The following is a 27,410-nucleotide window of genomic DNA, read 5'->3' as shown; positions in this document are numbered from 1 at the left end:
TTCGGTTTAGTCCATGCTTGTAAGGGTACGGGGGTGGAAAAAGTAGTCTTGTTTCTAAATAAACAACTAAACCACAAAGCAGTGTAATATTCAGTACGCTTTATCTTCTAGATGGGATGTGTGAGCGTTAACGATTAATTAAAAGACAGAGCAGACACAAACCAATCATATTCATTTTCAATTAACCCCAAGACCCAGAATGATGGTTGTGCCTGTAACGTGCACATGTTGCTGCTTTGCTTTGCTTTCAACTGAAATAGAGTGAGGGGAAACGGTTTGGGAACAGCCGGACAGGCAGCCGTCCAGCGGAAAAAACTCACACAGAGCCCGCCACCGTGACACACTTTTCACTTTGCAGTCAGTGGCGGTGTTGAATTGTCACCTTGGTTGTTGTTTTTCTTTGCTTAAGCAGAAGGCGATTTTTAATACTCCAGATCAGGCCGAGTAAATATCGGATGTGGTAAGTTCTGCACACTTGTGTAAGCTCTCGTCCTGGTTATGTTAGCCGCAGCTAGTTTGCTAATGTTAGCTAGTTAGCTAACATAGCGGCACAAGACGGGGAAAAAGTCGCTGGGTGGCTAGATAGCTCGAAAGCTAGCCGCACACAAGCTAACAACTACGCAGTCTTTTGATGTGCGTTATCGATAGTCGTTAATATTAGTTGCAGGCGGCTGAGCGAACCATTTAAGCTCCTTGCTCCGCTAACGGTAGCTAACAAGACACTGACACGTAACTGTTAACGGCAAATTAGCATTTGTACATTTTTATGTGCACGGGGTTGCTGTTTTAATTAATGTTAGGCGATAAATAACGTTAATGGTATCTAGAAGGCTAGTTGCTTCAAACATTTGATGGATACTACGTTGAAAGACAGACACGAGCTAACTGGCATCACGAGCGTACATGCTGGCACTATTTTTTTTCCTCGTATATCCGTTTGTATATGTAGGGTTCCCGTTTCGATAGCACGTTTATCGGCGTTATCACAGTAACCTAACACTGGCTAGTCTGTGTTTAGCTTGTCAAGTTAGGCAGCCTATTATTCGGACATCATTGATATTCGTATGCTTCAGTTCAAAACATTTTCTAGTTGGAAGATGAAAATAGGGGATCACCTCGACATGTGTACCCGAGTATATGCGGCCCACTCTTTTTTTTTTTTTTTTTTTTTTCAGGGCCTTTGTCATTTACTAGGCACCCCCTCCCCCAATACTCTTCTGCAAGGAATGCTCACCCCTAACCTCAGTGTGACTAAAACGCCCAGACGCTCAGCATCACTAGCTAATAAGGATCGTACACTATCCGACTTGAGTAGTGATAATTGCTGAATTCATAAAATGGTCAAAACAATCGGTGTGTTAAGTGGAATGTAGCAAATTGTGCTCCAGTGAGAGTATATCTAATGGCGTTTAACTGTGAAATGTGTTCTTTCTGATGGTGCATTGTTGCAAGTTTGGTGTTCAGCTTTGTTTATGGAGTTCACATGAAGATGACTGGTCCTTGCTAATCTGCCTCTGAAACAAAGGTGTTGTTACTGATGAGTTACATTCAGCTCCGTTAAGGGAGAATCCTTTCATGCAATGGTCTCAGACATACCCGCAATTATTTTTCTCATTAAGTGTTGGGTTTTTTCATTAGATTATTGGAGATCCTACTGTTCATTGTACAGTAAGATATTTGGCATGCATCCTCTCGTAGCGAGGGCGGGATCAACGCGCTTTAGCTTGGGCTTGAAGAGCCAATGAGCCGAGGACCTGGATGAGCAGCGTGCTTGCAGCCACCCTTTCCTGTTGAATATTTCAGCCCCTGCGTCACAGCTCCTCCGCCCCTTTCTCCCCATCTGCCATTTTGGTTTTGTTCCTGTCTGCAGTCGCAAAGCCAGCAGCGCAATTACATAGGAGAGACTATCGGCACAACGACATAGTGACTCGACAATATAGTGCAGACCACCCCAATCCCGCATCGCGTTTCTTTTCTCTGTACAAATCGTCGAATATACAATCAGCGTTTTTACTGACAGCTACACACAGCAGGAGAGGAGCGGGTTCGCATTGGGAAGGGACCGAGAAGGATTATTGGTAAGGAAAAGGAAATCAATGGAGCACGAGTGTAGTGGCTTGGCTTGTATTCGCGGTGTTTATGTTAAGTGACAAAGTTAAATTGTCTGTTTGTTAGATGCCTAGACATTTACCCATATCCACATAGGAGCTGTGGTAGACTACTGTCAAATCCGCTGCTCTCCAGTGCGAGGTCGGTTGGAGTGTAGCCACAGCTGCTAGCTTGTAAAATTGTGTTCCGCACTGAGGGTAATGCGGGCCTAGGCCGAGCTGCTAATGGATAAGCTGACAAGCTGGTGTTTTCTTCCCTCTAAGTTATTAATGTTTAGACTCTGTCCACTTGCCAAATCACTTAACCGATTAGTTGCTCGGAACCTACTTAGTTTTCTATTGGTGCTGTTGTCTGACAGTTAATTAATATTTTTCCACACGTTGAGATCTTTAAATCGACTGCTACCCGCTAACGTTTTCTAGTAGGATTGGCAAACTACAGTAACAGCCGGGCGGCTTTGCTGTATCATGCCGGACGCCTTCATTTTCGGTTTTGACAAGCGCGACCGTTCAGTTAACGGTGATATGAAGGCTATTTTAGGCTGGTTGCAGTCGTATGAAAATTTGCCCAGGCCTCGTCATAATTTAAAGTCGTAGAGAGGGTTATAAACTGATACGTGTGCCTTGGGAAATGCACGGAAGTTGGCGCCGCATTGGATGCGGAAATTGTGCCCGACCTTTTTTTTTTTTTTTTTTTTTTTTTTTGGTGCACCCAGATTGTATTTGAAAAACGCTGCGGCCCTCCGAGTGCAGAGGTTTATCGCGACTACTGCGTTAATCAGAAATCTAAATACATAAGTAAATGCATTGCTATTAAATGTTGCCGTTTAGAGCTTTCTTGTAACGTCGCCATCTACAACTTAGTTGCAGCACAGTGTGGTCCTTGTGTCCGCACCTGCCAGCCATTGTGTGGTATTGCTCAGTTTACCGCAGTGAACTTTTAATGATTCAGCTCTTTTCCTTGAAACATGTTGGGTGTCGATAAATACCAGGAAAAAACAATAGAAGTATCTAAACAAACCTGTGCTTTCTGTGTGTATGAAAGAACCGTAATGCTATTCATGTCTCTTCCCAGCCTCAGTTCGTTTTCTAGCAGATTTGTGTTTGGCCTGAAGCCAGCCCAGCTGCTCTCTAGGCTAAAAATCCTCTCTTCAAAATGAGGGGGACTGGTTAGCCTTTAGTTTAGGTATTTATTATAATGGAACCATAGCAACGAATTATAAAATTACTGAAGTTTATATGAATTGGAATCAGTTGGCTTCTGAGAACCTTCAGGAAACCCAGGCTTGTTGACAGTGTGCTGTCTTTCTTTTTTTTCTTAATGATGTAAAATGTCTTTCTTTTATTCTAGATTTATTGCAAACTACCAAAATGTTATAGGGCAGTTGTTAACTGGTAACATTCATGTGCTTGAATGACAACTTAATTTATGATGGTGGTTAATGCACAGATGTCCAGCTCGCCGCTGTCCAAGAAGCGTCGCTTGTCAGGAACAGAGACGAAGACGGGATCCCACTGCTCCTCCTCTAACTCTGTCAGAACTGATCTGTCCCACACACCTGCCAACGTGAGTGCAAACACATCTACTCTATAGAGTGAGTAGAACTTGTAACGTAAACTGATTGCACTTCGTGTTGTTTTCCCAGGGCATGGCTAAGAATGGCAATGATGCTGAGATCGATGAAGGCCTGTACTCAAGACAGCTGTAAGCTTCTTTTTTTTCCTTTTTGTGATGTTGGACTTGATGGTTATTGGGCTTGACATCTACCAATGCATAATGATGCCAATGGTTCTTTATGTCATTATTTAGTTACGTGCTGGGCCATGAAGCTATGAAGCGCATGCAGAACTCCAATGTCCTCATCTCTGGTATGAGAGGCCTTGGAGTTGAGATTGCCAAGAACGTGATCCTGGGAGGAGTTAGAAGTGTCACTATACATGACGAAGGAGTTGCAGAATGGAGAGACCTCTCTTCCCAGGTGTGTGAAAGCACAGATATTTAAATTAAAATTTTTTGCAGTAGTTTATTTTTCCCGATTAAGTTACCGTATTTTCACGACCATAAGACGCACTGTACTAAAAGGCCCAGTCTCAGTTATGTGTGCCATTACTGCATTTAACACACACATAAGGCGCACCTGATTATAGGGCGCATACAAGTATGCGTGTTTAAAAATAAAGCGGGAGCAAAACTGAGTTTGGTACTCACATTTTTTATTACCGGTAATTGTCATCAATCAAACCCATCGAAGTCCTCATCCTCTGTGTCTGAACAGCTGCGCTAAATCTCCATCAAACATCCCAGGTTCACTTTCTTCACCGTCAGAGTCACTTTCCGTGCCGTCCGGCTCCTCGGAAATGATGCCGGCTTTTGCGAAAGCTCGAACAACAGTGCCAGCAGACATGTTAGCCCAAGCATCTACAATCCATTCGCAAATTGTGGCGTAACTCGCCCGGCGCTGCCTTCTACTCTTAGTGAAACTGTGGTCTCCATCGGTCATCCATCGCTCCCACGCTGCTCGCAGCCTTACTTTGAATGGCCGGTTCACACCGATGTCCAGCGGTTGGAGTTCCTTTGTCAGGCCTCCTGAATGACAGCAAGCTCACAGTTCATTTGTTTCACTAGCTTTTTCACATTGGCTGTGAGATGGGCACGCATAGAGTCACAGATCAACAGCGATGGTGATGCGTGGAAAAAACCACCTGGTCTCCTTACATACACCTCCCTCAGCCACTCTTTCATCATTTCCTCATCCATCCAGCCCTTCTCATTTGCCTTAATGATGATTCCTGCTGGAAACTTCTCTTTAGGCAAAGTCTTTCTCTTAAAAATCACCATAGGCGGCAGTTTCTGTCCATTAGCATGGCAGCCAAGCACAACAGTAAAAGAAGACTTTTCGTGCCCCGTTGTGCGTATCGCTAGCGTGCTGGTCCCCTTCTTCTCCACAGTGTGACTCACCGGGATGTCGAAAGTGAGCGGCACCTCGTCCATGTTTGTGATGTGGCTGGGCTGGATGTTTTTGTCGCCAATGTGTTTGCTGCAGTAGGAGCGGAAGATGGCCAGCTTTTCCTTATAATCCGCTGGAAGTTGCTGCGCTACTGTAGTCCTGGTCCGGATGGAAAAATGGCACCGTTTCATAAAACGAAAGCACCAAGACGGACCTCCTCGGAAATGTTCAATTTTCATTTCTTCTGCTAGCGAAACTGCTTTTAGTTGAATGGTGACCGTCGAAACGCTTCTCCCGCTCGTTCTTTGCTCGATGATCCACCGCTCGAGTCTTTCCTCCAACTCGGGCCACCTCGCCTTATGTCTGCGGAAACTCAGCTGCGTCTTCTTGACCTGTCGGAGCTTGTTTTCTAGCTTCCTCCACTTGCAAACCATCGATTCATTAATCTTAAATTCTCTCGCGGCTGCTCGATTTCCATGTTCCTCCGCGTAGCTGATGGCCTTCAGTTTAAACTGTGCTTCATAAGCGTGTCTCTTTGCCATTTTCAGGGTTGTTAAAACAACGATGTTCCACATAATGCACATACCTGTCCTTTTATACAGGTATGTGCGATTGTCCCGGTATATACGATCAACGCCCACACTTCACCCTTTAGCGTTCTCATGGTGTTCTCTACTACGTCCTCCTTACAACACACAGGGCGCACTGCACTATAGGGCGCGCCGCACTTTTTAAAGAAAATCTAAGGCTTTTATGTGCGCCTTATAGTTGCGAAAATACGGTACACAAGGGAATTGCAGTTTGTGGACTCGCCTGTTGTCTGAGCACGATTCCAAAGTGCACTGTGGCTTTATCTATTGAGTTATGTGTTGTTGTGTATTGCTAACATCCAGAAAGGGTACTAAAGCCACCCCCACCCATGAGCTGACCCAGATTTACCAGTGGGTGGCCTCTTCCCAGTTTCATAATCGTAGTACAGCGAGTCTGTTAAAGGACATAATTTCAGCAGAGTAGATTGCGTTTATTTGTCTGTGAAATCCTGTTATGTCTCATCAAACTGCAAACATGTATGAACAGATTCCTTGGGTGTTAACTTGAGGCAGTTTTCTGGTGTTGTTGCTACAGAAGTGTCATCGTGGTTAGACACAGATTTTAAGACTCGCTTGGGAACATAGTCATTTTATACGAATGATGTTGGGATATGACATTTTTTCATTTAAAAAGATACACTGGTATTGTGGCTTCTATTATAAGACACACCCCTAATTTATTTACAGGGCAGCTTAAGTGTATTGCATTTGCATTGTACATTTGTGTTTTCAATTATGTGATTCGGTCCTAATAACAGAAATATGGAAAAAGAAATGGTTAACCTGTAGTTTAAGAAAGCACTTATTGTTGATGTGCTTCAGGAGCTCAAATAATGCTTTGAAGTTTTGAGACCAAATTTTACATTTAGTCTATATTTCATTTTACCTTAAACTTGGGTTTCTTTGCTTGGTTTTCTCTGGGCTGACAGTCCAAACTGGTTTAGGGCAAATGAACCAGCCAAGACCACTTAACAATATAATGTTAGTCCACTTCCAAACTGAGTTGGGTGGGATTTCTTCTCTTTTCATCTAATCACTGCTTAGCTTTCATAAATATAACAGCATAACTACAAATAAAACTCATCTGCTCTTGATAACCATTTTAATGTCATGGACTTAAGCGTGAGAATGCAGGGAGTACACTGTGGTCAGTCAAGCCGTTTAAGTGGTAGTCTGTTGTTTTTATCCTCGTTGACACATTCTGAAGTCCTTTCAAAAGAAAAGGCGGACCCACAGAAGAATATGGCTAAACACACAAATGAAGTAAAGTTCACACTGAGTCAATGTTATTCACTAGAATATTCCTTAATGTCATGTTTGGCTATAGTATTGGCAGTTATTGCTTAATGACAGCATCAGTATTTCTGTATGGCTAGTTTTACCTTCGGGAGGAGGACCTGGGCAAGAACAGGGCAGAAGTGAGTCAGGCCCGCCTGGCTGAACTGAACAGCTATGTTCCTGTGACTGGTTACACTGGACCACTGACTGAAGACTACTTGACCAAGTTCCAGGTATAAATTTAGCATAAGAAAACTCCCTAGTCATTTTACCATTTCGGAAAGAGTTTTTAATTTTGTCTTATTTTGAAATCTAGGTGGTAGTGCTGACTAACTCAACTCTGGATGAGCAGCAGACTCTAGGAGAGTTCTGCCACAGCAAGGGAATCAAGCTGATTGTTGCAGACACTCGTGGTCTGTTTGGGTAAGATTAAGACTCTGTTTAGTGTTCACATGCAGTGCATCCGTCAGCATCTAATGTTTTTGTGCTCTAATTTCTCTTTTGTAGTCAACTTTTCTGTGACTTTGGAGAAGAGATGATTGTGTATGACACCAATGGAGAGCAGCCATTAAGTGCTATGATTTCCATGATCACAAAGGTTAGTCTTGGTTCTTTTATCCCCCCTGACAATGCTGATTTTTCTTTTTAACTACTACCTGCTTTTTAGGAGTAAATTAAAGCTTCATGGCAGCAGTGCCTGAAAAGTTGCACATTTTGGTTTCCCCAGGACAGTGCAGGGGTCGTGACATGTCTGGATGAAGCTCGTCATGGCTTCGAGAGTGGAGATTATGTTACGTTTACTGAGATTCAGGGTATGACTGAGCTCAATGGTTGCAAGCCGGTCGAAATTAAAGTTCTTGGTAAGAACACACTCTTTTTCTTTTTTTTTGTTCCACCATTGAATACATTTTGGTCACTCTGTTATGAGTTTACAAGTTCATGCAATGTCCTGTATTTTACTAGGTCCATACACCTTCAGCATCTGTGACACGAGTGGCTTCACAGATTACATAAGAGGAGGAATAGTTTCCCAGGTTAAAATGCCCAAGAAGATCAGTTTTGTAAGTAGCTGCCGTTTTGCACATGGCATTACTAGCATGATCTCATTTCCACAGATGGTGTAGTGTGAATTCTCATGGTAATACCAATATAACCTTACCATCTGGCATTGCTGTCACCAGTGGAAAAGCCCAGCTTCACTACCTTGCGTTTCTTTCCCTGTTCAGAAATCTCTCTCCTCATCGCTGGCCCAGCCTGAGTTCCTGATGACAGACTTTGCCAAGATGGAGTTTCCAGGACACATGCACCTAGGCTTCCAGGCTATCCATGCCTTCCAGAAAAAACATGGCCATCTTCCAGCACCTTGGAGCCAGGTACATATCACTCATGATGGTGGGATCTTCTTGGAAAGGGGGAACCACTTTGATTAAATGCTTGTGCTAAAATAAAATAGTTCCGCATAAAAAAAGTGCAGCACAACACAGCAAAAATAAAGTCTGTTTATAGTTAATATTTTGTAATTTACCGTGAACTGTGTGCATTCCAGGCGGATGGTGAAGAGCTATTGGCATTGGCCAAAGACGTGAACTCTGCTCAGACTGGGTCGGCCAAAGTGGAACAGCTGAATGAATCTCTTATCAAAAAGATGTCATATGTTGCTGCTGGTGACCTGGCCCCTGTCAATGCCTTCTTTGGAGGGCTGGCTGCACAGGAAGTGATGAAGGTCAGTGGAAAGCTGTATGCAAATTGAAGATGAAAGCTTTGTCCCTACAATATTAAGTGTAGTTGTTCGTTATATTAAAGAAAAATCTATTTTAATCAACAGGCACTGATAAGCCCGTTCTTATCAATGCTTATGAAGAGTCATTTTACATTGAGTATGATTAGACGTGTTTTGGAGAAGGGTTTCCTGTATTTCATGTGCTGTTTGATGTTTTAGGCATGCACAGGAAAATTCATGCCCATAATGCAATGGCTGTACTTTGATGCCCTGGAGTGCTTGGCTGAAGAGGAGGGATTCATGCTCACAGAGGAAGAGTGTGCCCCTGTAGGTGTTCAAAGCATATTCAAAATGCAAGTACTGAATGTAGTTGCAATAAATGATGGTGCTAAATTTGTTATGTCTTTTTCTCCAAGAAAAACTGTCGATATGATGGACAGATTGCAGTGTTTGGCACCAAAATGCAGGATTTGCTTGCCAAACAGCGTTACTTCTTGGTGAGTGTCAGTGTAAAAGTTCTGTTGCCTTCTTCAATTTCCTGTTACTAGGAAGTTTTAAAAAATAAGGTTGCCAGAAAAATGTTGTGCAAAAGACAAAAACTTAGAAATACCTTTATGCCACTATAAAATACTATGAGCTAAAGTCTGATGAAGAATATTTCTTGGTGCTGTTCTCAGGATGCTAGGGGAAATGGATCTTATGAGATCTTTAGTGGTAGTGTTTATCTTTTTGCTCTTGTGCCTAAAATTGTCCAACAGAAAGTTCATTCTTGTTTGAATGCTCGGTTGAGGTTTTTTTGTTTTTGTTTATTTATAATTTGATTTAATTGCACAGTGACAAAGAACGCTGTCAGTTCTTGGGATATTCATGGGCAGTTATTTACTATTTGAGATCGTGAGTGAGATGGTGGCAGCTGCATCTAAGCCAAAATATATCAGCTGTTAGTTCTTTGTCTCATAATTGGCACAATAGTGTATCGACACTGCCATGTTAATTGAGTGCCACCCACCATGTCCCAGTGCATGTCAGAGCTGTTGGGTTTAACCTTTCTGGTGGGAATCCGGCAAAAAGACTGTCAGCTTTACCCACTAACCATAAGCATTTCTCTGACAGTGAGTGACACGTGTAAATGGAAGGTTCAACTGTATGACGACCCATTATAGCTTTATTCACAAATTTCTAATCCTTCCAGGTTGGGGCTGGTGCCATTGGTTGTGAGCTGCTGAAAAACTTTGCCATGATTGGACTGGCTGCTGGGGAGGGAGAGGTCATTGTGACTGACATGGACACCATAGAGAAATCCAACCTCAACAGGCAGTTCCTCTTCAGACCTTGGGACGTTACGGTCTGTATCATCTTAACTCGACTTGTTTGATGAACTCTATTGATCGATGTTTCCGCACAGCACTCTTTATGGCTTTCCTGTAACACCGAAGTGCACTTATAGATTATGTTTTGTATGTTGATAGAGGCAATTTAAACTTCAGTGTGTGTGTGTACGTACGCGTGTGTACGTACGCGTGTGTGTTTTCTTAAAGTTTAAAAAGTCAAAGCAAATTTACCAGCTCCTAACAAACTGAGACTTGAGAGCAGCTTTGTACCTGTAGTATCACTAGACTACTAAATGCTAGTATGCACTATCAGTTAATCTGAGGTTATCTGATGCCCAAAAGAAACTGATGGGAGGAACCCTCACATGACGTAAGCTGTTGGACACCAATATTTTTAAAGGAGTGCACATTTTGTTGTGTCCCTGGAAAAGAAAGCATTAATGTGGACAGCAGTGACCTCTGTACAGAATGTCTCCTCTGATCTTTGTTCTTTTGGTCACCTATGATAATGTTATTAGTGAGTTGACTGTTTAGTGTGTGTGTGTGTGTGTGTGTGTTAACAGAAAATGAAGAGTGACACGGCTGCTGCTGCAGTGAAACTGATGAACCCGGCAATCAAGATCACAGGTCACCAGAACAGAGTGGGCCCTGACACAGAAAGGATCTACGATGACGACTTCTTTGAAAGCCTTGATGGAGTTGCCAATGCACTGGACAACGTTGATGCACGTAAGAGATGATGAGACATTAAGAATAACTGCTTAATAACTAGGGGGAAATGGATTCAGTAAAAAAAAAAAAACGTGCGTTTTCCTCTAATGTTCAGGGATGTATATGGATCGGAGGTGTGTGTACTATCGTAAACCCTTACTGGAATCAGGCACTCTGGGTACCAAAGGCAATGTCCAGGTTGTGATCCCTTTCCTCACCGAGTCCTACAGCTCCAGTCAAGATCCACCTGAGAAGTCCATCCCCATCTGCACCCTCAAAAACTTCCCAAATGCCATTGAACACACGTTGCAGGTTAGTATATGCAGAGCCGGAGAGTCTCAGAGTGTGAGACTGGCCAGGCAGGATCAAATCTGACGCTTGGAGTCAGCGTGGCCCACAAAGTAGTATTGAGAACAGCCATACAGAAACCTTTGTGTTAATCTTTACTTTAAAAGACTCCACCTGGTGTACCAACTACACAATGCACACATGTAATAGAGGAGTTAATCACTTCAGCACTATATGCTTCAGAGAATTTTATTGCATTACCTGTTTCTTCATATGCTTGATATCTTCATATAGGGTTTTGTTTTTTTAATAGCACTGTGTGTGGTTAGTGTGTCACAGTGTGAATGGAACTATTGTAGGTTTACCAAATATTTCGTACTTCTATTATTGAACTGCTGTCCTTGTGGTTCTTTCTGTGCAGTGGGCCCGCGATGAGTTTGAGGGACTATTCAAACAACCCCCAGAAAATGCCATGCAGTACCTCACGTATGTCGCTTTTCCTTGTCATTCTAATGCAATCACCTGTCAGCATTTTACTTGCCTATATGCTGGGCTCCTTTCATCGTAGAAATTCTTCACTGATAAAATGACTTTTCATTAGTGGACAAATTTCCTCATTAAGTCTCATAAGTGTTTGTGGATTGTTGGTAATTCAGTACTTATAAACTTGTATAACTTGCCTTTCAACTAAGAATCAATCTTGTAAATGTCACAGCCCCCTCTTGGTTCTCGTGGCGCCATTGAGCTGTCTTCTTGTAAAATCTAACCCAAACCTCATGCTCGAAATAATTCATAAAATCAGCCTGCAGAGTAAATGGTTTAAAAAAAGATGACAGCTCTTCACATCGTCGAAACTAGTCAATGAGGTTTATAATTTCCGTTCTTGCAGAGATCCTAAGTTCATGGAGCGTACTCTGAAGCTTCCAGGAGCTCAGCCTGCGGAGGTGCTGGAGGCTCTTTATAAGAGTCTTGTCACAGATTGCCCCCAAAACTGGGCTGACTGCGTAGCTTGGGCTCGCAACCACTGGCAGTGTCAATACAGCAACAACATCCGCCAGCTACTGCACAACTTCCCACCAGATCAGGTACAAAGTGAAGGTGCTACGAGATGAATATCAGTTTCTAACCGTTATTGTCTGATCTTGGTTTTACGCGTCTTATCAACTGTTTGCAGCTATAGTTGCATTGGTGGTATTCATTTCAGCAACAAGAAAAGTGTTGTCATTTTTCATACAGTATTGGAATATTAACTTATTCAACAGATTATATGAAGATGTAACTTCTGCAATGGCCACACGTTATGTCTTGTCTTCTGTTTTTGAGCTCTGTGCAGGTCGGCTCAGTGACACCAAATTTAGTGAGAGGTGCTGCTGTGTGTTACAGCACGTGTTAGCACAGAGTAGCATAGCAGCTGATAATCTGATTTTAGCTTATAGCATGAAAGTTGTCACAAACATGGTAAACCATACTCGGACCGTGATATTGGTTTTGAACATTTCTAAAATCGTTTGATGGCAGATAAATTATTTTAGTAAGTCACAAAAACATTGTCATGATTAAGAGACTTTTATATAAAAGTAAACTACTTTACACTCTTGTGTAAAGACAGTTTGGGGCTTCCTGTGTACTTATTCATGCCAGTTTGTACATCTCATTTCCCCTGAAAAGCCATTTATAGATGGTGGGCATACATTAGAAACAGCAGAAATTACATTGTTAAACTTCAGCTGAGTCAAACGGCAGTTTGAGTTGCTGCGTATCTATTGCACGAAAGGCTGCCTAGTGGCTCAGTCAGCAGTACTGACGCTGAACCACAAAACCCTAGTTTGCATCTGTAGTTTCTCACCCCCTTTCCTGTCATTTATCCACGGTTTCCTGTTTAATAAATATGCAATTGACACAGAAATTACAAAATGGACATGAAAGGTTTCCATTATAGCACTTATACATTTATCATCTGTCTTTTAGCTCACTAGTTCCGGTGCTCCCTTCTGGTCTGGCCCAAAGCGATGTCCTCACCCATTAGAATTCAGCACTACCAATGTAAGTGTGCCGCTGTCATTTATAAGCTTAATATTACCGGAGTCTAGTCCAGCCAGGCTCAAACTAATGAATGTTGTTTTCAGGAGCTGCATATGGACTATGTTGTGGCAGCAGCCAACCTGTTCGCTCAAACATACGGCCTGCAAGGCAGCACCGATCGTGCAGGTGTGATCAAGATCTTGCAGGATGTCAAGGTGCCCCCTTTCACCCCACGTTCAGGAGTTAAAATCCACGTCTCTGATCAGGAACTGCAAAATAACAATTCCTCTATTGGTATGTTCACATGTGGTTGTGTAATAAAGCATATTTTGGGGGGATGTTACATCAGCTAAGAGTTGTTTGTGAATCTTGTACGGAGTCATGTGTCATTGTGGATGCTTTGACAGTAATGCAACCATTGATCTTGTGATTATGCAGATGATACCAAACTGGAAGAGCTGAAAGCCATGTTGCCTTCACCAGAGTCCTTCCAGTTCAAACTCACCTCCATTGACTTTGAAAAGGTAAGGCGTCTCCTTTTGTCAGCTTTAATGAAGATAAATAACATTTGTTTAATTTATTACAGTTGCCGGTAGCAAAGCTAGTCAGTGGCATTGAGGACTTTGTTCTTTTTATCTGAAAGATTCAATAAAACACAGCATCTGGCTTTGCAGTGAGGCCAATTGGAAACCTAGTCTGTTAATAATAATGAGAGTAAGAAAGTATTGTTTCCATAGCTTTCAAGGCTAACTCTGCTTAGATGCCTTTAAGTGGTGCACTGCCAGAACATTGTAACTCTCACGCTAGAATTTCAACCTATTAATATAACTTGAATCAACACTACTGGTACTTCTGGTTTGTAATGGCTGTGGCCTATATGTTAACAGGATGATGACACCAACTTTCACATGGACTTCATTGTGGCAGCCTCCAACCTGAGAGCAGAGAACTATGACATCCCCCCCACAGACAGGCACAAGGTAAGAAAACAGACCCAGCTGCTCTCACACTGGTGTTAATTGGGAAATGTGCCTGCTAATAGTATTCGTTTTGTAATAGTAATGGAAAAACATTTGAGAGTGCACTCTGTGAAAACAAACAACTTAAACTCAACCTCAGAAATTTACATTTTGCTTTTTCTCTATGTGCACTATAAAGTTTGGGGGGTGTTTTTGTTGTTGTTTGTTTGTTTGGTTTTTTCCCTTCATCACTGTCCTTTTAATCACCAAACAGAGCAAACTGATAGCTGGTAAGATCATCCCTGCTATCGCCACTACCACAGCAGCAGTTGTCGGCCTAGTGTGCTTGGAGCTCTTCAAGATTATCAAAGGACACAAGAAGCTGGAGTCCTACAAAAATGGCTTCATGAACTTGGCCCTGCCTTTCTTTGCCTTCTCTGAACCCATTGCTGCTCCAAAACACAAGGTAAGCAAATACGTTACCATTTGCTGAGATTTTAAAAAGATGCGCACGATGTCTGCGCTGTAGAGAAATGTTTGACTCCAGTATAATAAACTCCTGTGATGATTAAGCCATGCTAATACTGATGCACTAGTCAGATGCATTTTGCACTGCCTGGGTGTAAGTGAGTTCAACTTGTCTTCTCACACTGATGGCATCAGTGTGTGCTGAGGAGAAATTTTAATGTAATAACTGGTTTTCTTATTGAGCTTATAATTAAGATCTCTTATAATTAATATGTATATACTTAAAATACATTTTTTCGCAGTACTATGAAATCGACTGGACGCTGTGGGATCGCTTTGAGGTCACAGGACTGCAGCCCAATGGGGAAGAAATGACACTCCGACAGTTTCTGGATTACTTTAAAGTATGTTGAGCTCATGGTTTGGTTTTTGGTTGCTTTTCTCCACACTGACATGTTCTTGGCATACAATTAACCACGATCTGTTTCTGTTCTGTATTAGAATGAGCATAAGTTGGAGATCACCATGCTTTCTCAGGGAGTGTCCATGTTGTATTCGTTTTTCATGCCTGCTGCCAAACTTAAAGAGAGACTGGACCTACCGTGAGTGCACGTGCATACACCTGCTTCCTCATTTGCATGCTGGAATTTTAAAGTTTGTATTCACTGGTTTTCTTTCTGTGTCCTGCAGTATGACGGAGATTGTGACGAAGGTGTCCAAAAAGAAGCTGGGCAAACACGTGAAAGCCCTGGTGTTTGAGCTATGCTGTAACGACCTTTCAGACGAAGACGTGGAAGTGCCCTATGTCAGATACACCATCCGCTGAGCTCCGCACTGAGCCCACCCGCAGGAGGGTGGGAGTTACAGGGGGGAGATGGGGATGGGGGTGTTCTGAGTGAGGAGCTAAAATGGGGATTGGGGGTGCGTGGGTTGATCCAGGTCAGCTGTATTGGATCAATCAGTATTTTTTTAGGCCTGTGGTTTGTGTAAACCTGTGCCTGAGTGTACATAGCCCCAGTAAGCTGAATTAAGAATAACTGTATATGTTAAGAATCCAGTTGGTTCTTGGCTGTGGGAACAGGGGTGTCACTGGAGGAAGGGAGCATGTACACTGGACATCCTGATGGTTTCTCAAAAGCACCAACCTCTTGAGTGAATTGATAAGCCTTAGTGGTCTCTTGGTACTCCATATCCCAACCAGTGTCCCTAAAAACCATCACTCTTATTGGCCTTCAGCAGTAATGGAGGTTTTTGTTTGATTTTTAATCTAATCCACCTTCTTCCCTCCACTATACTTGCTCTCTCCCTCTTCCAACCTCTGTCTCATAGACACAGTCCCACATTAGTTTCTTTTGTTTTGTTTTTTCTTAACATATGCACCTAATTAATATGTAAAAGGTCAGCCCAGGAGACACCAATAAGCCCAAGCCTTTCCTGACTGGATATCTGACTATCTCACACCACCTGAATACCCCTGCCAGTGTGAGGTACCCCTACACCCTCATTAAACCCACTCTGTGGCTTTGGGAGGGGTTCGTGCACATGACATTGGTTTTCTCTTTCTCATTATATTTTATGTGTTTTGTTATTTTCCATTTTATTTTTTGGGTGGTTGGACAGAGTTTTGGCGCACACACGTGGTAGATCCTAAACTGTCTTTCTACTTTGTTAACTCCAAATGACTTAACTGTAAGAACAGGGCAACGAGATGTATCTTGAAACGGGAGCACTTAGTGTGATAGTGAATAAAGATGTAAAAACATACTGAAGAAGACTGTGTGGTTATTTTTGTGTCTCACACACACACACACACCGACCGTGTCAGTGTCATTCAGCAATGTTAAAGTGTCAGAGGTTTGTTTTTCCTGTCTGACCTGTTTCGTGTTAATGAGAAGTTTCATTATTAAACACATCCGGGAAATGCTGCCTGAATACCAAGATACCAAATGACAGTGACGAGAGTAATCAGATTTCTTTTTTCTTCCCCTTTTACTCCGGCGTTAAAGTAAATCATCTGTGATGGCGTTTTGAATTTATAAATGTAGGCAAAGGATAATTTTTTTGTTTATTTTTTTTAAAAGGCAAATGGCTGTAGCTAATCTGTGCCACACAGGAGCAAGTATGTCGTTAGGTACTTTAGTGTGTGAAGTGCTCTTAGTTTAAATACACGTTTGATACGTTTTGTGTAAGGCTTTGAACGCTCCTCCCTGACGAGAGCGGATACATGAATGTGTGCAACTCTAAAGGATGTGGTCGACTGTGAGATGAGGAAGAAAGTGAGGAGGAAGGAGTACACTGAACTCTCAACACGCTTCCTGCAAACAACTCGCTGTAAAGGACCCAAACAAAGAAGACGGGTGTAAATTTGGATTATTTGACCATTTGTGATTTTGAGAATGTGTCATGATTTGGTAAAGATGCACTGAAGAGAGAAACGATGGAAGTGGAGGAGACTGGTGAAAAAAGGACTTCCTGGTACGGTACCTTTTGCATTTATTATGCTTCCACCTTGGGCTGCTCTGTTACAAATTGGTGCTGAAAAATATTCCTGTTGATTAATCGTACTTCGTGTTCTAAGTGTGAATTTTCTGTGTTTGTCACCAGCATGATTACAAAACTTACATATTTGTACGACATGTGGAACAAAAACTCATTTTAATGCACTTTGCTAGAGCACGGCACATAAACAAGTCATTTGAATGTACACTGTCTACTTAAGTGTTATTTTGAATGTATCGCACAATAAGATACGTTCCCTGTATGAATGTTTAATTTGTGCCCAGTAAGAGCTTTTCTTCTTTTCAGGTCCGGTGTGCCAGCAGAGGGACACTCAGTCCTCTGTGATCATGCAGGGGTAAGCTGCCACATCGGCTTTGGTTCTTGCGCCATCTTTTTCCTGCATTAAAAACTAACGTTTAAAAAAAATTAATTATTGTCCTAAAAACTAGTCCAAGAAACTCACTTTCATACACTGCTGTCTTTAGAAGAAGAGAAAACAAGACCCGGCCCCTGAACCTGTGATCAGAATCTCAGAGGTGAGTAAGAGACTGAGACGCATCGATGCTGCTGCTTCATGTTCATTTCTCTGTTTCTCTGTAACGAACGGAAGTTAGTCAACCTTACCTTTGTGACCACAATGCTGAGTGCAGAACTGACGGGAGATGTGAGCGCTGTGTTTGCAACCATGGAAGTTTTTGCAAGTCTATAAATGGAGTTTGTCTCATTTTCTTAAATTCCAGCTTATCTCGGTTTATTTTCACCTTTCAGATATTCTTTTTTTTTTGCCAGCTGTACATTACATCATCCATATAATCCGAGGCTTTTTATTGATGCTATTAAAGTGTTGCTTGCAATTAAGACACAGCTGATGTGGTTAGTGTGGCAAAAAGAAATAGGCAGACATCTTGCAATTTCACTATAGAGGCACACTTTCAACCTTCTTCCTCTTTGAAAGACACACAGGAAATGAGAGATCTGCACCATGCAACATCTCGCCTCTCACCATCTTTGTCTTTCCACTTTCCTGAACTCGCGTGTACCTCGAGTTGATTTTTAACTTTTTAACATGTTTCAGGACGAGGAGGGAGAGGATGAGTGTGAAATGACGTCCGACCTGAAGGAATCGGAGGTGAGGTGTTCTGCAGATGCCAGATTTGTGTTCAGTTGTTTTAAAATCCTCTTGTGCACAGTTAGGTTTGAATGAATGAACCACAGCTTGTGGACTATTTTGTGCAGATCTTAAAAATGTTTTTTTGGTTCACTTCAGGAGCCCAGCAATAAGAGGGTTAAACCTGTGGCAAAGTCCAATAGCCTGACAGGCGTCTTAAACCCTGTGAAGACCCCTGCTCTGAAGCGCATCGGCCAGTCTATTTCGGTAACAAACACACTCGCAGTCCAGTCATACAAAGTGACCAGTGAATGAGTTTTGGGGTTTTGTATAACAGTCAGCTGCTCCTCTCTGTTCTCAGCGGTCTATCAGTTTTCGTACAGAAGCTCGACCTTTGCCCACAGCCCCCCTGCGTTCACGGACAAAGGCCTCCTCGTTTCCACGTCGCCGCAACAGCCAGTGTTGGAGTGACACTGTGGAAAGTCACGATCTGACTGCAAAGGAAATCAAACGGCAAGAGGTGCGCTAAACAAAAACCTCGTTATTAAAATACCTTGTTACTATAGCAGAATGTGTTTGGGGGCCTGTATATGGGTCAAGTTGTGTGGCTGTGGTTGCTGTGTAGGCGGAGTAACTTGTACCTACTCTTCATTTCTGTGAAGCTGCTCTTCATGGGTATTATGAAAGAGGATGTGAGCTGGCACTGAAGGCTCAACTTCCTTTATTGAACAATCAGCTGTGAGAGCTCGTGTTGTCTATTTAACTGACTTCTTATGCAACTCAACACAGTGTGTGTGTGTGTGTGTGTGTGTGTGTGTGTGTGTGTGTGTGTGTGTGTGTGTGTGTGTGTGTGTGTGTGTGTGCGTGCGCGCGCCGATATCTTTGTTATCACACTGGCAATAACGTGCGCATTCGTTAACTATTTTAAATGCCCTGCAGGTCATATACGAGCTAACCCAAGGAGAGAGACAGCTCATAGAGGACCTCAGTTTGGTTAAGAAGGTAGCTGCTCAACCTGAACAACACATTTAATCCACTCACATGCAGGCTTTTATGTGCTAACTGCCCGGGTCTGTTCCCAGGTGTACTATGAGCCCATGTTGAAGTTGGACATAATGACAGAGAGTGAGCTTGGACAGATCTTCGGTACTCTGGACTCACTCATCCCCCTCCATCAAGGTAACTTTGTTTTTGTGCAGCTTGTGCTGCTATCTCGAGCTCCACTTATGCATCAACACACCAGCTCATTTCCTGAATATGAAATTCAGGCAATGAGGTGAAGTCTTGATAAAGTATAGGTTGTTGCAGTTCAGTGTAATTACATCACAATCTGAAATAGTTACAAGTAAACAGGAGCAGGTAAAGTAGTTTTACAGCTCATACCATGTACTAAATGTTATCTAGGTATAATTTGAATTAAAGGCTCATTAAAAAAGAAATAAAAGCTTCTACACTGCCCAGCCCTGAAAACAAACTTCATAAAATGGGAAGTTGTATTTTTTTAATTAGTTTTTTTAGAAGTGCCGTATTTTTATGCACACTACTTGTTTTTGAGCTGTAGTGAAATAAGGTCAGCACAACTTGGAGTATCCTGTTTTCTTTTAATTCATATCAGATCTGCTGACTCGTCTCGAGCGACTGAGAGGATCAGAGAAAACTGTTGGAGAGGTGGGGCCAACTTTAATGCACTGGGTGAGTGAGAGAAGAAAAGTCAGCCTTCAGCTTCTCTCTGATTTTCCTTCTTAATCTTAACGTAATCTAACTTCTGTCTTTATGCATGTTTCCATCTTTCTTTTCCCGCTGACTTCACCTTCTTATCTCACTGCTGCGCACTCTTCCCATGCTTCTCTCTGCAGTTTCCTTGCCTGGAGGCGTATGTTACATATTGCTGTAACCAGGTGGGAGCCAAAGCTTTGCTGGACCAGAAAAAGCACGAGAAAAGAGTGGAGCACTTTCTGCGTCTGTGTCAGGAGTCCTCATTCAGCAGGAAACTGGACCTGTGGAACTTCCTGGATCTCCCTCGGAGCCGTTTGGTCAAGTACCCTCTGCTGTTGAAAGAGATACAGAAGTGCACTCCGCCAGACCACCCAGATGAAGACACGCTGCCGGATGCTGTGAGTCGGGCTCCTACACAATCATTTACATCTGCAAGCATGTGAGAGAATTCACAGTTTAATCAGTGCCAGGTCTGCAGCAGCTGCAAAATACTGAAATCCACACTGGCACGTTATCAAGATGGTTGCAAGGTGTTGCTTTTAAATATAAAGCCTATAATTATAACACTGATTAGTTTTATTTTTACAGTCTAGCAAAGCATCCTCTCTTTTGTTGCATCAGATGCTGTAAATCCAAATTATTAATATTCACACATTTCTATCCATCAGTCTTCAAGTACGTTAAAATACAGTATTTCCTTTCCTGCGTTGCACAACAGTGCCTCCAGATGGCAACAAGGCCAGTTATTAATTCTTACCAGTATATTCACTAATCTGGCTCATCACTTTTACATTTACAGTTTGCAAAAGCAAATAAAAACATGACTCCGCAGTTAGTGCTGCATTTAAGATGCCTGCAGTCTCTTTAAAGTTTCCTTTGATGGTGTTTGAAAGAGGATACTGTTGACTAAACAAATTATCACACCAAACCACTCATTTAAATATGTTCTAAATATTCATAGTCATACTCTCTTGGCTCCAGCCCAGAATTTTAGCCCTACAAGAAGCAACAGGAGGAAAAGGGCCCTGTGTTGATGACATATTAAAAAGTCTTGGTTCTGTTCAGTTGGAGTTGATCCAGAGCATCGTGGCAGAGGTGAATAAAAAGACGGGGGAAGCAGAGTGTCAGTTCTACAGGCGGGGCCTGTCCTACCTCGAAGAGGGCCAGAGAGTGCCAGAGATCCAGCAGTCCCGCTTCATCTACTGCCATGGAGAACTCAAGAACAATAAGGGCCAGGTAGATGTTGTTTACTGGTCTTCACACTTTCAGAATCCAAATGAAGAGGCTAAAGTCATTTAAGGAGGGCAGAAGATGTTGGCTGTTCAGATTTGAGTGCTAGAAAGTTGGCTTCTCTGCCTTAGAAACTGTGTCAGCACATTTCTCTTGATCACTTGTCCCCCGTCAGCGGCTGCATGTGTTCCTATTTGAGCTGGTGTTGGTGCTGACGAGACCAGGAGAGGACAAGGACGGTGGTCAGGTTTTTAACGTGTACCGGCAGCCTCTGCCCAATGCCTTGATCAATCTGGAGGAGATCCCAGACGGCGAGGCTGCTGGAGGGGGCACCTTCAGAGGAGCCTTCACAGGGGGAAACGATAAAGGTAATATGATCGCATAATCTGCATACTTTATTTGTTTCGTATTTGCTGGTGAATTCTGTGACACAAACAAATGTCAGTAAGCCATCCCCTGTGCTCTGTTTTAGCTGAAGTGAAACTTTCCGCTCACCTTCCTTCTCCCTTCTCTTCTTTCCATCTTCTAGTGAAGAATTGTTTCCGCGTGAGCAGCAGAGGGCGCGCCAAAGCTCACTCGTACAGCCTGCAGGCCAACGACTCCTTCAGCAAGCAGCAGTGGATCACCTGTCTGCGCCAAGCCATCGTCCAGTCACGCGACAGGACAGCCCACACCAGCCAGTCACAGTTGTCTCCTCACCACGATCCCGCCCTGTATCACATAGCCGAGCTCAGCCTCAGCTCGGACACAGAAATGGCAGACCACACCAGTCGCTGACTGTCAGACTGAGCGGCACGTGTACATTGACTGTCTGCGAATGATGAATGTGTTTAGATATTTTCAGCGATATTAATGTTCTTTTTATTATTTTTTCCTGTCTGCAATTGCAGTGATTGCTGTATAAAGTGAGAACAGTACTGAATGTGAATTGACCAAAGAAAAAAATTTGTTTTTGAGTTTGTATAATTAATAAACTGACACGTAAAAGATTGTTGAGGCACTCGTGGGAAAGTACACAAAGACAGGTCTAAGTATAGCCAACAAGATCTACAGAGAAAGGATTAGAGCTGATTATCCTCCACCCCTCCCTCTCGCACTCTCCATCTCCCTCCTTCTCTCATTGACACCGGTGACAGGACAGGGGAGAGGTAGACTTTCAGCTCTGGCCAACAGGCACACAGTGAAACAGTAGACGGCCCCTTATGCATTTTTAACAGCTCAGCAGATGATGGGAACAGTTTGGTTGGGACAGTTTGTCCACAGATAGAGTGACCAGGTGATCAGGTGAGTCCGGACCGCTCTGTGTGTTTGTTAGTCCTGCTACATTTGACCGGCTTTATTTGCAAAGTTACTTTGTTTGCAAATAAAGTGTTTACGAGTTACCTCCAAAAGTCAGTAACGTTTGGCATTGCTTAGATCTCAGGAGACGCCTCGTGTGTGTGACTGGTGTGTTATTGATTACATAACCGAGTGTTTTAATGTGTTCTGTTGAGCTGAATCCAGCTCGAGTGATATTTCCAAAAATGCTTTTAAAATTTGTTTTAAACGTGACATGTTCATGTGTGGATGCAAACTTTCTGTGCTCTCGTGCCTGCCGCAGTAACGAGACAGTTGTGTAATGGATCAGCTTCATCTACTTATGAGACGGGTTTAGCGTCAGAGACGGTCATTCACAGAGTACTTGTTCTTTTTTTATTCCCTTCAGCTGTAAATGTCATTTTTCTGAAAAGGAAAAAGTTCTTCATCATACTTCATTCACCAAAGAGCTGGATTACATGTCTTGTGAGACAGATTAGGCCTGTGTGAGACCACCGCGTCCTGCTCACCTCTGAGTCTGAATGTCAAATAAATTAGGAAGAACAGCTTTCCCCATCTCAGGCGCAAACCATCTGGCTAGGATTTCTTTGGGAAGGCCACCTTTCTATCTCAGGACCCATTCTGTTAGCGACTTTAGCCGGTTACTAGTATAAAAGGATGCCTGGAGCCAGCAGTGTCAGTGGGGAGGGCTCTTGTGAAGCTCTGTGTCGGACCCTGGTGTCTCAGAACGGCCTCCAGAGAGAGACGACCGACATCTCCCAGTCTGTCCTCTACACATCGCTGATGGGCCTGCTTCTGGTCGCTGACAATGAGGTGTGGACAACACAGGAAAAATATGGCGTTAATATATCCTCAAACTTTTAAAAGCTCTTAAAGTGAAATTTTACCTGAGAAAAACACAAGCACAGGCAAAGAAAGGTGTGAAGTTGTTAAGGGAGAATACACATCAACACACATGTTTAAACACCTGTCAGCCCTCGTTGGTCTCTAATAGGATGAACTCTCGAGGCTGACCTCCTTTTAGTCTCTTCTGCTATGCTAATGAGATAAGAAAGCTAAATCTGTCCTGCCAAAGTTAAACACACACTGACATGGCGGGGACAAGGCAGACAGTCACATGGAGTACCAGCACATCCAGAGGTCACGTAGTAGGACACACGCTGTGTGTTTTGAAATAAATGAACAGTGCTCTGTCTGGTACTCGCAGATCCGACAGATCTGTGTTCATCGACTTCCTTTTGTTTTTTACATTTCAGAAGGAGCAGCTCACCTTAGGAAGAGGCAGGACTGGCCTTAGAAACGTAGGAAACACCGTAAGTAAAGATCACAGATGAAACTCTTAAAGGGCCTCTGAAATGAACATTATTTGACATCACTCTCCCTTTTTTCTTTTGTTTTGGACCCAGTGTTTTCTAAATGCAGTTGTCCAGTGTTTGTCTCACACATGTGGCCTGCGGGGCTACTGCCTGCTCAGATCTTACAAGCACGAGAAGTTCTCCAAAGAGGAAGCTAAACTGATGGAAGGTGCATTTCCTCTCCTTCCTGTTCTGTCTTGACTGTCTCTCCTGCGTCAGAGTTTCATGTTTTCTTCTTGTTTCTGTTTTTCTTGCCATGCCAGCTTTCTCTAAGGTGCTGTCGGGCCTTTGGGATGTAAATGAAGGAGACAAAGTTGTAAATCCTAGACAGTTTTACAATGTATTCACAGAAGCAGTGCCTTACTTCAATGGTTACAGGTGAGGATATGGATTTGTTTTGTGGGGGGGTTCTGTTTCGCCTTTCCTCGAGGTTAACAACTTTTTTACCACTTATGTGTAAACTGTTAAACTCCTTCTCTTGTTCCACTTGTACAGACTTTTGATTCTTGTGAAGAACTAGTTGCTAATTTTTCTGCGTTCACCACAGTCAACAGGATGCTCAGGAGTTCCTCAGGTTCCTACTCGACAAGCTGCATACCGAAATAAATCGCAGACCATACGTTAGACGAGCCGGGAAGGAGCCCGAACAAAAATTTGCTAGGTTTCGGTGTGTATGCTAAAATGAATAAATCTGTCCTTAAAACAGTGATTACCTGCATGTGAGCACGTTCTGATCATTTTTCTTATCCTCCCTTAGAATATCTGAGGAGGCGGCTGTCATGTGGAAGAAGCACTTGGAGAGAGATGACAGCATAATTGTTGGTGAGGAGAGCCACTCCAGTCAAATTCATCCATTATTTTTATCCCCGTCAAAGCAGACCGCTGATCATTCTGGTCCCTACAGATCTGTTCTCAGGCCAGCTGCGGAGCTCACTGCATTGCTCAGTCTGCTCTCACTACTCCAACACGTTTGATGTGTTCTGCGATTTGTCACTGCCCATCCCCAAGAGGAGTTCTACTGGGGAGGTCACGCTCAGGGAGTGTCTGGACCTCTTCTCTCAGGAGGAGAAACTGGACAAGGAGAATTCGCCAGTAAGTTAAAGCGATGATTGTCGAATCTCAGCAACTGTCTGGATCAGCAATAGTGTGATTAAAACATATCGACACAGACACTGTAAGCAAGGAGATGATTTAACAGTTTTGATCCATTTATGACCTACACATATCATTACGTTTTTGTCTTTATTCCATATAAAGATCATAACATATAGATGTGTGAAAGAAGTCAAATGGCTTGAACAGTAAAGCTACTTTCAGCTGCTCTCTTATTTACATGGGGGGTAATAACAGCAGGTAGCTCCAGATGTGGCAGATGTTTTTACACTTCCTGTCACAAGCCCAAAGGAATTTGTGTCCCCTCCCGGGATCAAACCGGGGAGTTGGGTAAACTGCTAGACTCCAAACGACTAATACAGTGATCTCATCAATATGAAAACATTTCAAAGAAATGCAATCATCTGGCACAAAAAAACATTTAATTTCATAAACAGTGAGGCAGATGATGAGAATTCTCGAATTTCTTTCTGTCATAAGAGTGTCCAACTTAAGTGCATCTTAGTTATTAGTGGCTCACTAAACAACATTGCTCATTTGTACTTGATATATACGCCGGACCCTGTGTGCATGTGTAAGGTATGTTGTGTTGAGGTGTGTATATGTGTGTTTATACATTCTTCAGATGTGCGAGAGGTGTAACAGGCGTACAGAGTGCACCAAGCGGCTGTCTATCCAGAGGTTTCCCCAGGTTATAGTGATCCGTATCCTTGGCAACAACTCTTCCACTTGTGATGCTTTTAGGCGTGTGATTTTTATCTGCACAGATGTGTGACGCTAATAATACTTAACAGTCTCGATAAGATCTGAACCGTTTCACGACGTCAAAGTGGTCCATCAGTAAAAGCACTATATATGTGTCCTTCCCACTCACCAACCTGGACCTTGGACCATACGGACCTGTCGACTGTGGTAAGAGAACCGAGCCTGTCTGATCCATTCATGCTGTGTTCCTCTATGCTGTATTTTCAACAAAAGGAGTGCAGCTAAAGGTTGAAGCAATAAAATGTGGAAGAAAACCTGGGCTTTTAACTTTTTGACACAAGTGGGTAGAGCGCACTACAAAACCGTTTTAAGAGCTTGCTTTACATGATTTTATTTTGACAAATGGCTGGTGAGAGAGAGGAAAAAGAGAGTTAGAAGAAAAGGCATAAATCAGCTGCAAAAAAGGTTTTTAGCTGTGAACTATGAATCTGTTGTTTTAAGCATAGGGAGGTTAACATGATGATTCACTGACTCAAACCATGCATTGTAATAGAAAATAAAGGAATATTGGGATATACGCAATCATATCCTAATTTAATCGCTTGCAACAGAGATTATTCCATAAACTGCACATCTGGAATTCTGACACAATACAGTTCTGAACCCTGGATTAAGTAACTCATTGTATTTATGTTACTATATAATTCTGGATCTATGTTTGTCCCCACAGGCTCAGTTCTGTATGATTTATATGCAATATGTAACCATGCTGGGACAGTAAACATGGGACATTACACAGCCTGCTGCTTAGATGAAAATGGCTGGTGCTTCTACAATGATTCCAGGTGAGATATCATTTCGTTTTACACACAATATATACATATTTTGACAACTGTACATCAAAGGTGGTCTATATATTTGAGAAACCCTGCTTATTCTGTATTAAGATATGTTTGCATAAACCTGAAACTTTCCCTTCGTCTGCCCATTGACAGTGTGACTCCACTCACAGAGAACCAGCTTCAGACCAATCAAGCCTATGTGCTGTTCTACCAGCGCAGCAACAGCACCGCCACCGTCAGGAAATAGACTGGCTGCCAAGCAGCCAATCAGAGCAACTTTACCTCCAGTGTCCATAGAAACAAATAGACAGCAGTATTGTGCTCTGACATCGGCAAACTTCTCATACTCGATGAGCTTACCCTCAAATGAACTGAGGAGGAGGAGAGCAGCCATGCTCAGTCTAACAGGGCTTGAAGACATGGTCCTCCCCCTAAAAACCGTAGAGATGCTTTTCAAGTGTCTCACTAAGACAGCTCAGACAGACCATAGCCTTAAGAGTCTCTGTGCCCTAGTTCTCAGGCATGAGCGAGTGACGTGCTTAGAATGATGCAGAGCTCTTAATGTAATACAATCACGACTCATGCTTGTTATGATATTGTGCAAAAAATTTTTTGAGTTGGGACATACAAATATATGCAAAAGACTTGTTCCCTTGGGTGAAATTACAGTTTGTGGATTTTTGTAAGTGAAAATACATAAATAAAAGCCCTGCAGAAATCTCTAAATAAAATGAACCTTTTTCAAATGTCAATCTACTTTTTGTTAAATGTAAAAAGTTATGCAGCGATCATGAAAATGTTCAGTGAATAATTACGCATTTTATTTCAGGTGCCTGTCAAAACACTCGAGGTCATCTCACACAGAAGAGTTAAAACTAGAGTAATAAACTGACAAATACCCATCAAGCTAATAAACAAAATCTACAATATGCAAAATTGTTGAGATCAGAGGATTCATATTAGAAGACCATCAGAGTGAATATGCCACTTTTAAAGAAGCGTGTCTGGTGGGATGGAATTCCAAAGGTGGTGAGCAGAGTACTGAGGCCTCTAGACCCCATGGTAGTCAAATGGCGGGGAATGGACAGTAAGAAGGAGGGAA

The 27,410-nt window shown here is 42.7% G+C and overlaps 3 protein-coding genes across 5 annotated transcripts; all 3 read left to right on the top strand.

Annotated features, from left to right (window-relative positions):
- The first annotated feature begins 248 nt into the window (after nt 1-248).
- On the top strand, nt 249-16,187 carry uba1 (ubiquitin-like modifier activating enzyme 1). 2 transcript variants are annotated; one of them, XM_080900116.1, is made up of 26 exons: nt 249-460; nt 3,559-3,675; nt 3,755-3,813; nt 3,919-4,087; nt 7,023-7,157; nt 7,241-7,347; nt 7,432-7,522; nt 7,652-7,784; nt 7,888-7,985; nt 8,151-8,297; nt 8,471-8,647; nt 8,864-8,971; nt 9,061-9,141; nt 9,837-9,989; nt 10,539-10,704; nt 10,802-10,998; nt 11,396-11,460; nt 11,864-12,059; nt 12,943-13,017; nt 13,101-13,290; nt 13,435-13,520; nt 13,884-13,976; nt 14,230-14,421; nt 14,726-14,827; nt 14,925-15,025; nt 15,114-16,187. In XM_080900116.1, exons 2-26 carry the CDS (start codon nt 3,559-3,561, stop codon nt 15,247-15,249), a joined length of 3,174 nt encoding a protein of 1,057 aa, XP_080756242.1. In that variant the 5' UTR covers nt 249-460; the 3' UTR covers nt 15,250-16,187. The 2 variants fall into 2 exon arrangements, with proteins under 2 accessions (XP_080756242.1, XP_080756243.1); XM_080900117.1 differs by lacking the exon at nt 249-460 and adding an exon at nt 1,861-2,078.
- A 335-nt stretch (nt 16,188-16,522) lies between these two features.
- On the top strand, nt 16,523-22,813 carry arhgef3l (Rho guanine nucleotide exchange factor (GEF) 3, like). 2 transcript variants are annotated; one of them, XM_080898495.1, is made up of 14 exons: nt 16,523-16,898; nt 17,229-17,277; nt 17,411-17,458; nt 17,998-18,051; nt 18,190-18,297; nt 18,392-18,550; nt 18,970-19,032; nt 19,113-19,209; nt 19,646-19,722; nt 19,887-20,144; nt 20,812-20,982; nt 21,152-21,344; nt 21,506-22,252; nt 22,682-22,813. In XM_080898495.1, exons 1-13 carry the CDS (start codon nt 16,861-16,863, stop codon nt 21,751-21,753), a joined length of 1,563 nt encoding a protein of 520 aa, XP_080754621.1. In that variant the 5' UTR covers nt 16,523-16,860; the 3' UTR covers nt 21,754-22,252; nt 22,682-22,813. The 2 variants fall into 2 exon arrangements, with proteins under 2 accessions (XP_080754621.1, XP_080754620.1); XM_080898494.1 differs by having other exon boundaries at nt 16,524-16,898; nt 17,408-17,458.
- Nucleotides 22,814-22,950: 137 nt separating this feature from the next.
- usp21 (ubiquitin specific peptidase 21) lies at nt 22,951-26,964 on the top strand (the record flags this gene model as incomplete). Its single annotated transcript, XM_080898496.1, has 11 exons — nt 22,951-23,106; nt 23,550-23,606; nt 23,700-23,817; nt 23,912-24,026; nt 24,196-24,315; nt 24,406-24,470; nt 24,553-24,740; nt 25,387-25,465; nt 25,566-25,673; nt 26,197-26,311; nt 26,462-26,964. The coding sequence occupies 11 exons, from the start codon at nt 22,951-22,953 to the stop codon at nt 26,553-26,555; spliced, it is 1,215 nt and encodes a 404-aa protein (XP_080754622.1). The 3' UTR covers nt 26,556-26,964.
- Between the last annotated feature and the right edge of the window lie 446 nt (nt 26,965-27,410).

This window comes from Rhamphochromis sp. 'chilingali' (assembly GCF_963969265.1).
Source record: "Rhamphochromis sp. 'chilingali' genome assembly, chromosome: 12".
NCBI classification, from domain to species: Eukaryota; Metazoa; Chordata; class Actinopteri; order Cichliformes; family Cichlidae; genus Rhamphochromis; species Rhamphochromis sp. 'chilingali'.
Note: the sequence above shows the minus strand (reverse complement) of the source record. Positions and strands in the feature narration are given on the sequence as shown.

Coding starts and splice junctions, on each gene's coding strand:
- uba1 (XM_080900116.1), top strand. CDS start 3,559: ATGTCCAGCTCGCCGCTGTCCAAGAAGCGTCGCTTGTCAGGAACAGAG. Junction 11,461..11,863: donor AATGCCATGCAGTACCTCAC/GTATGTCGCTTT, acceptor CCGTTCTTGCAG/AGATCCTAAGTTCATGGAGC. Junction 13,291..13,434: donor AAATAACAATTCCTCTATTG/GTATGTTCACAT, acceptor GTGATTATGCAG/ATGATACCAAACTGGAAGAG.
- arhgef3l (XM_080898494.1), top strand. CDS start 16,861: ATGGAAGTGGAGGAGACTGGTGAAAAAAGGACTTCCTG. Junction 18,298..18,391: donor GCATCGGCCAGTCTATTTCG/GTAACAAACACA, acceptor CTCTGTTCTCAG/CGGTCTATCAGTTTTCGTAC. Junction 19,723..19,886: donor GGCCAACTTTAATGCACTGG/GTGAGTGAGAGA, acceptor TTCTCTCTGCAG/TTTCCTTGCCTGGAGGCGTA.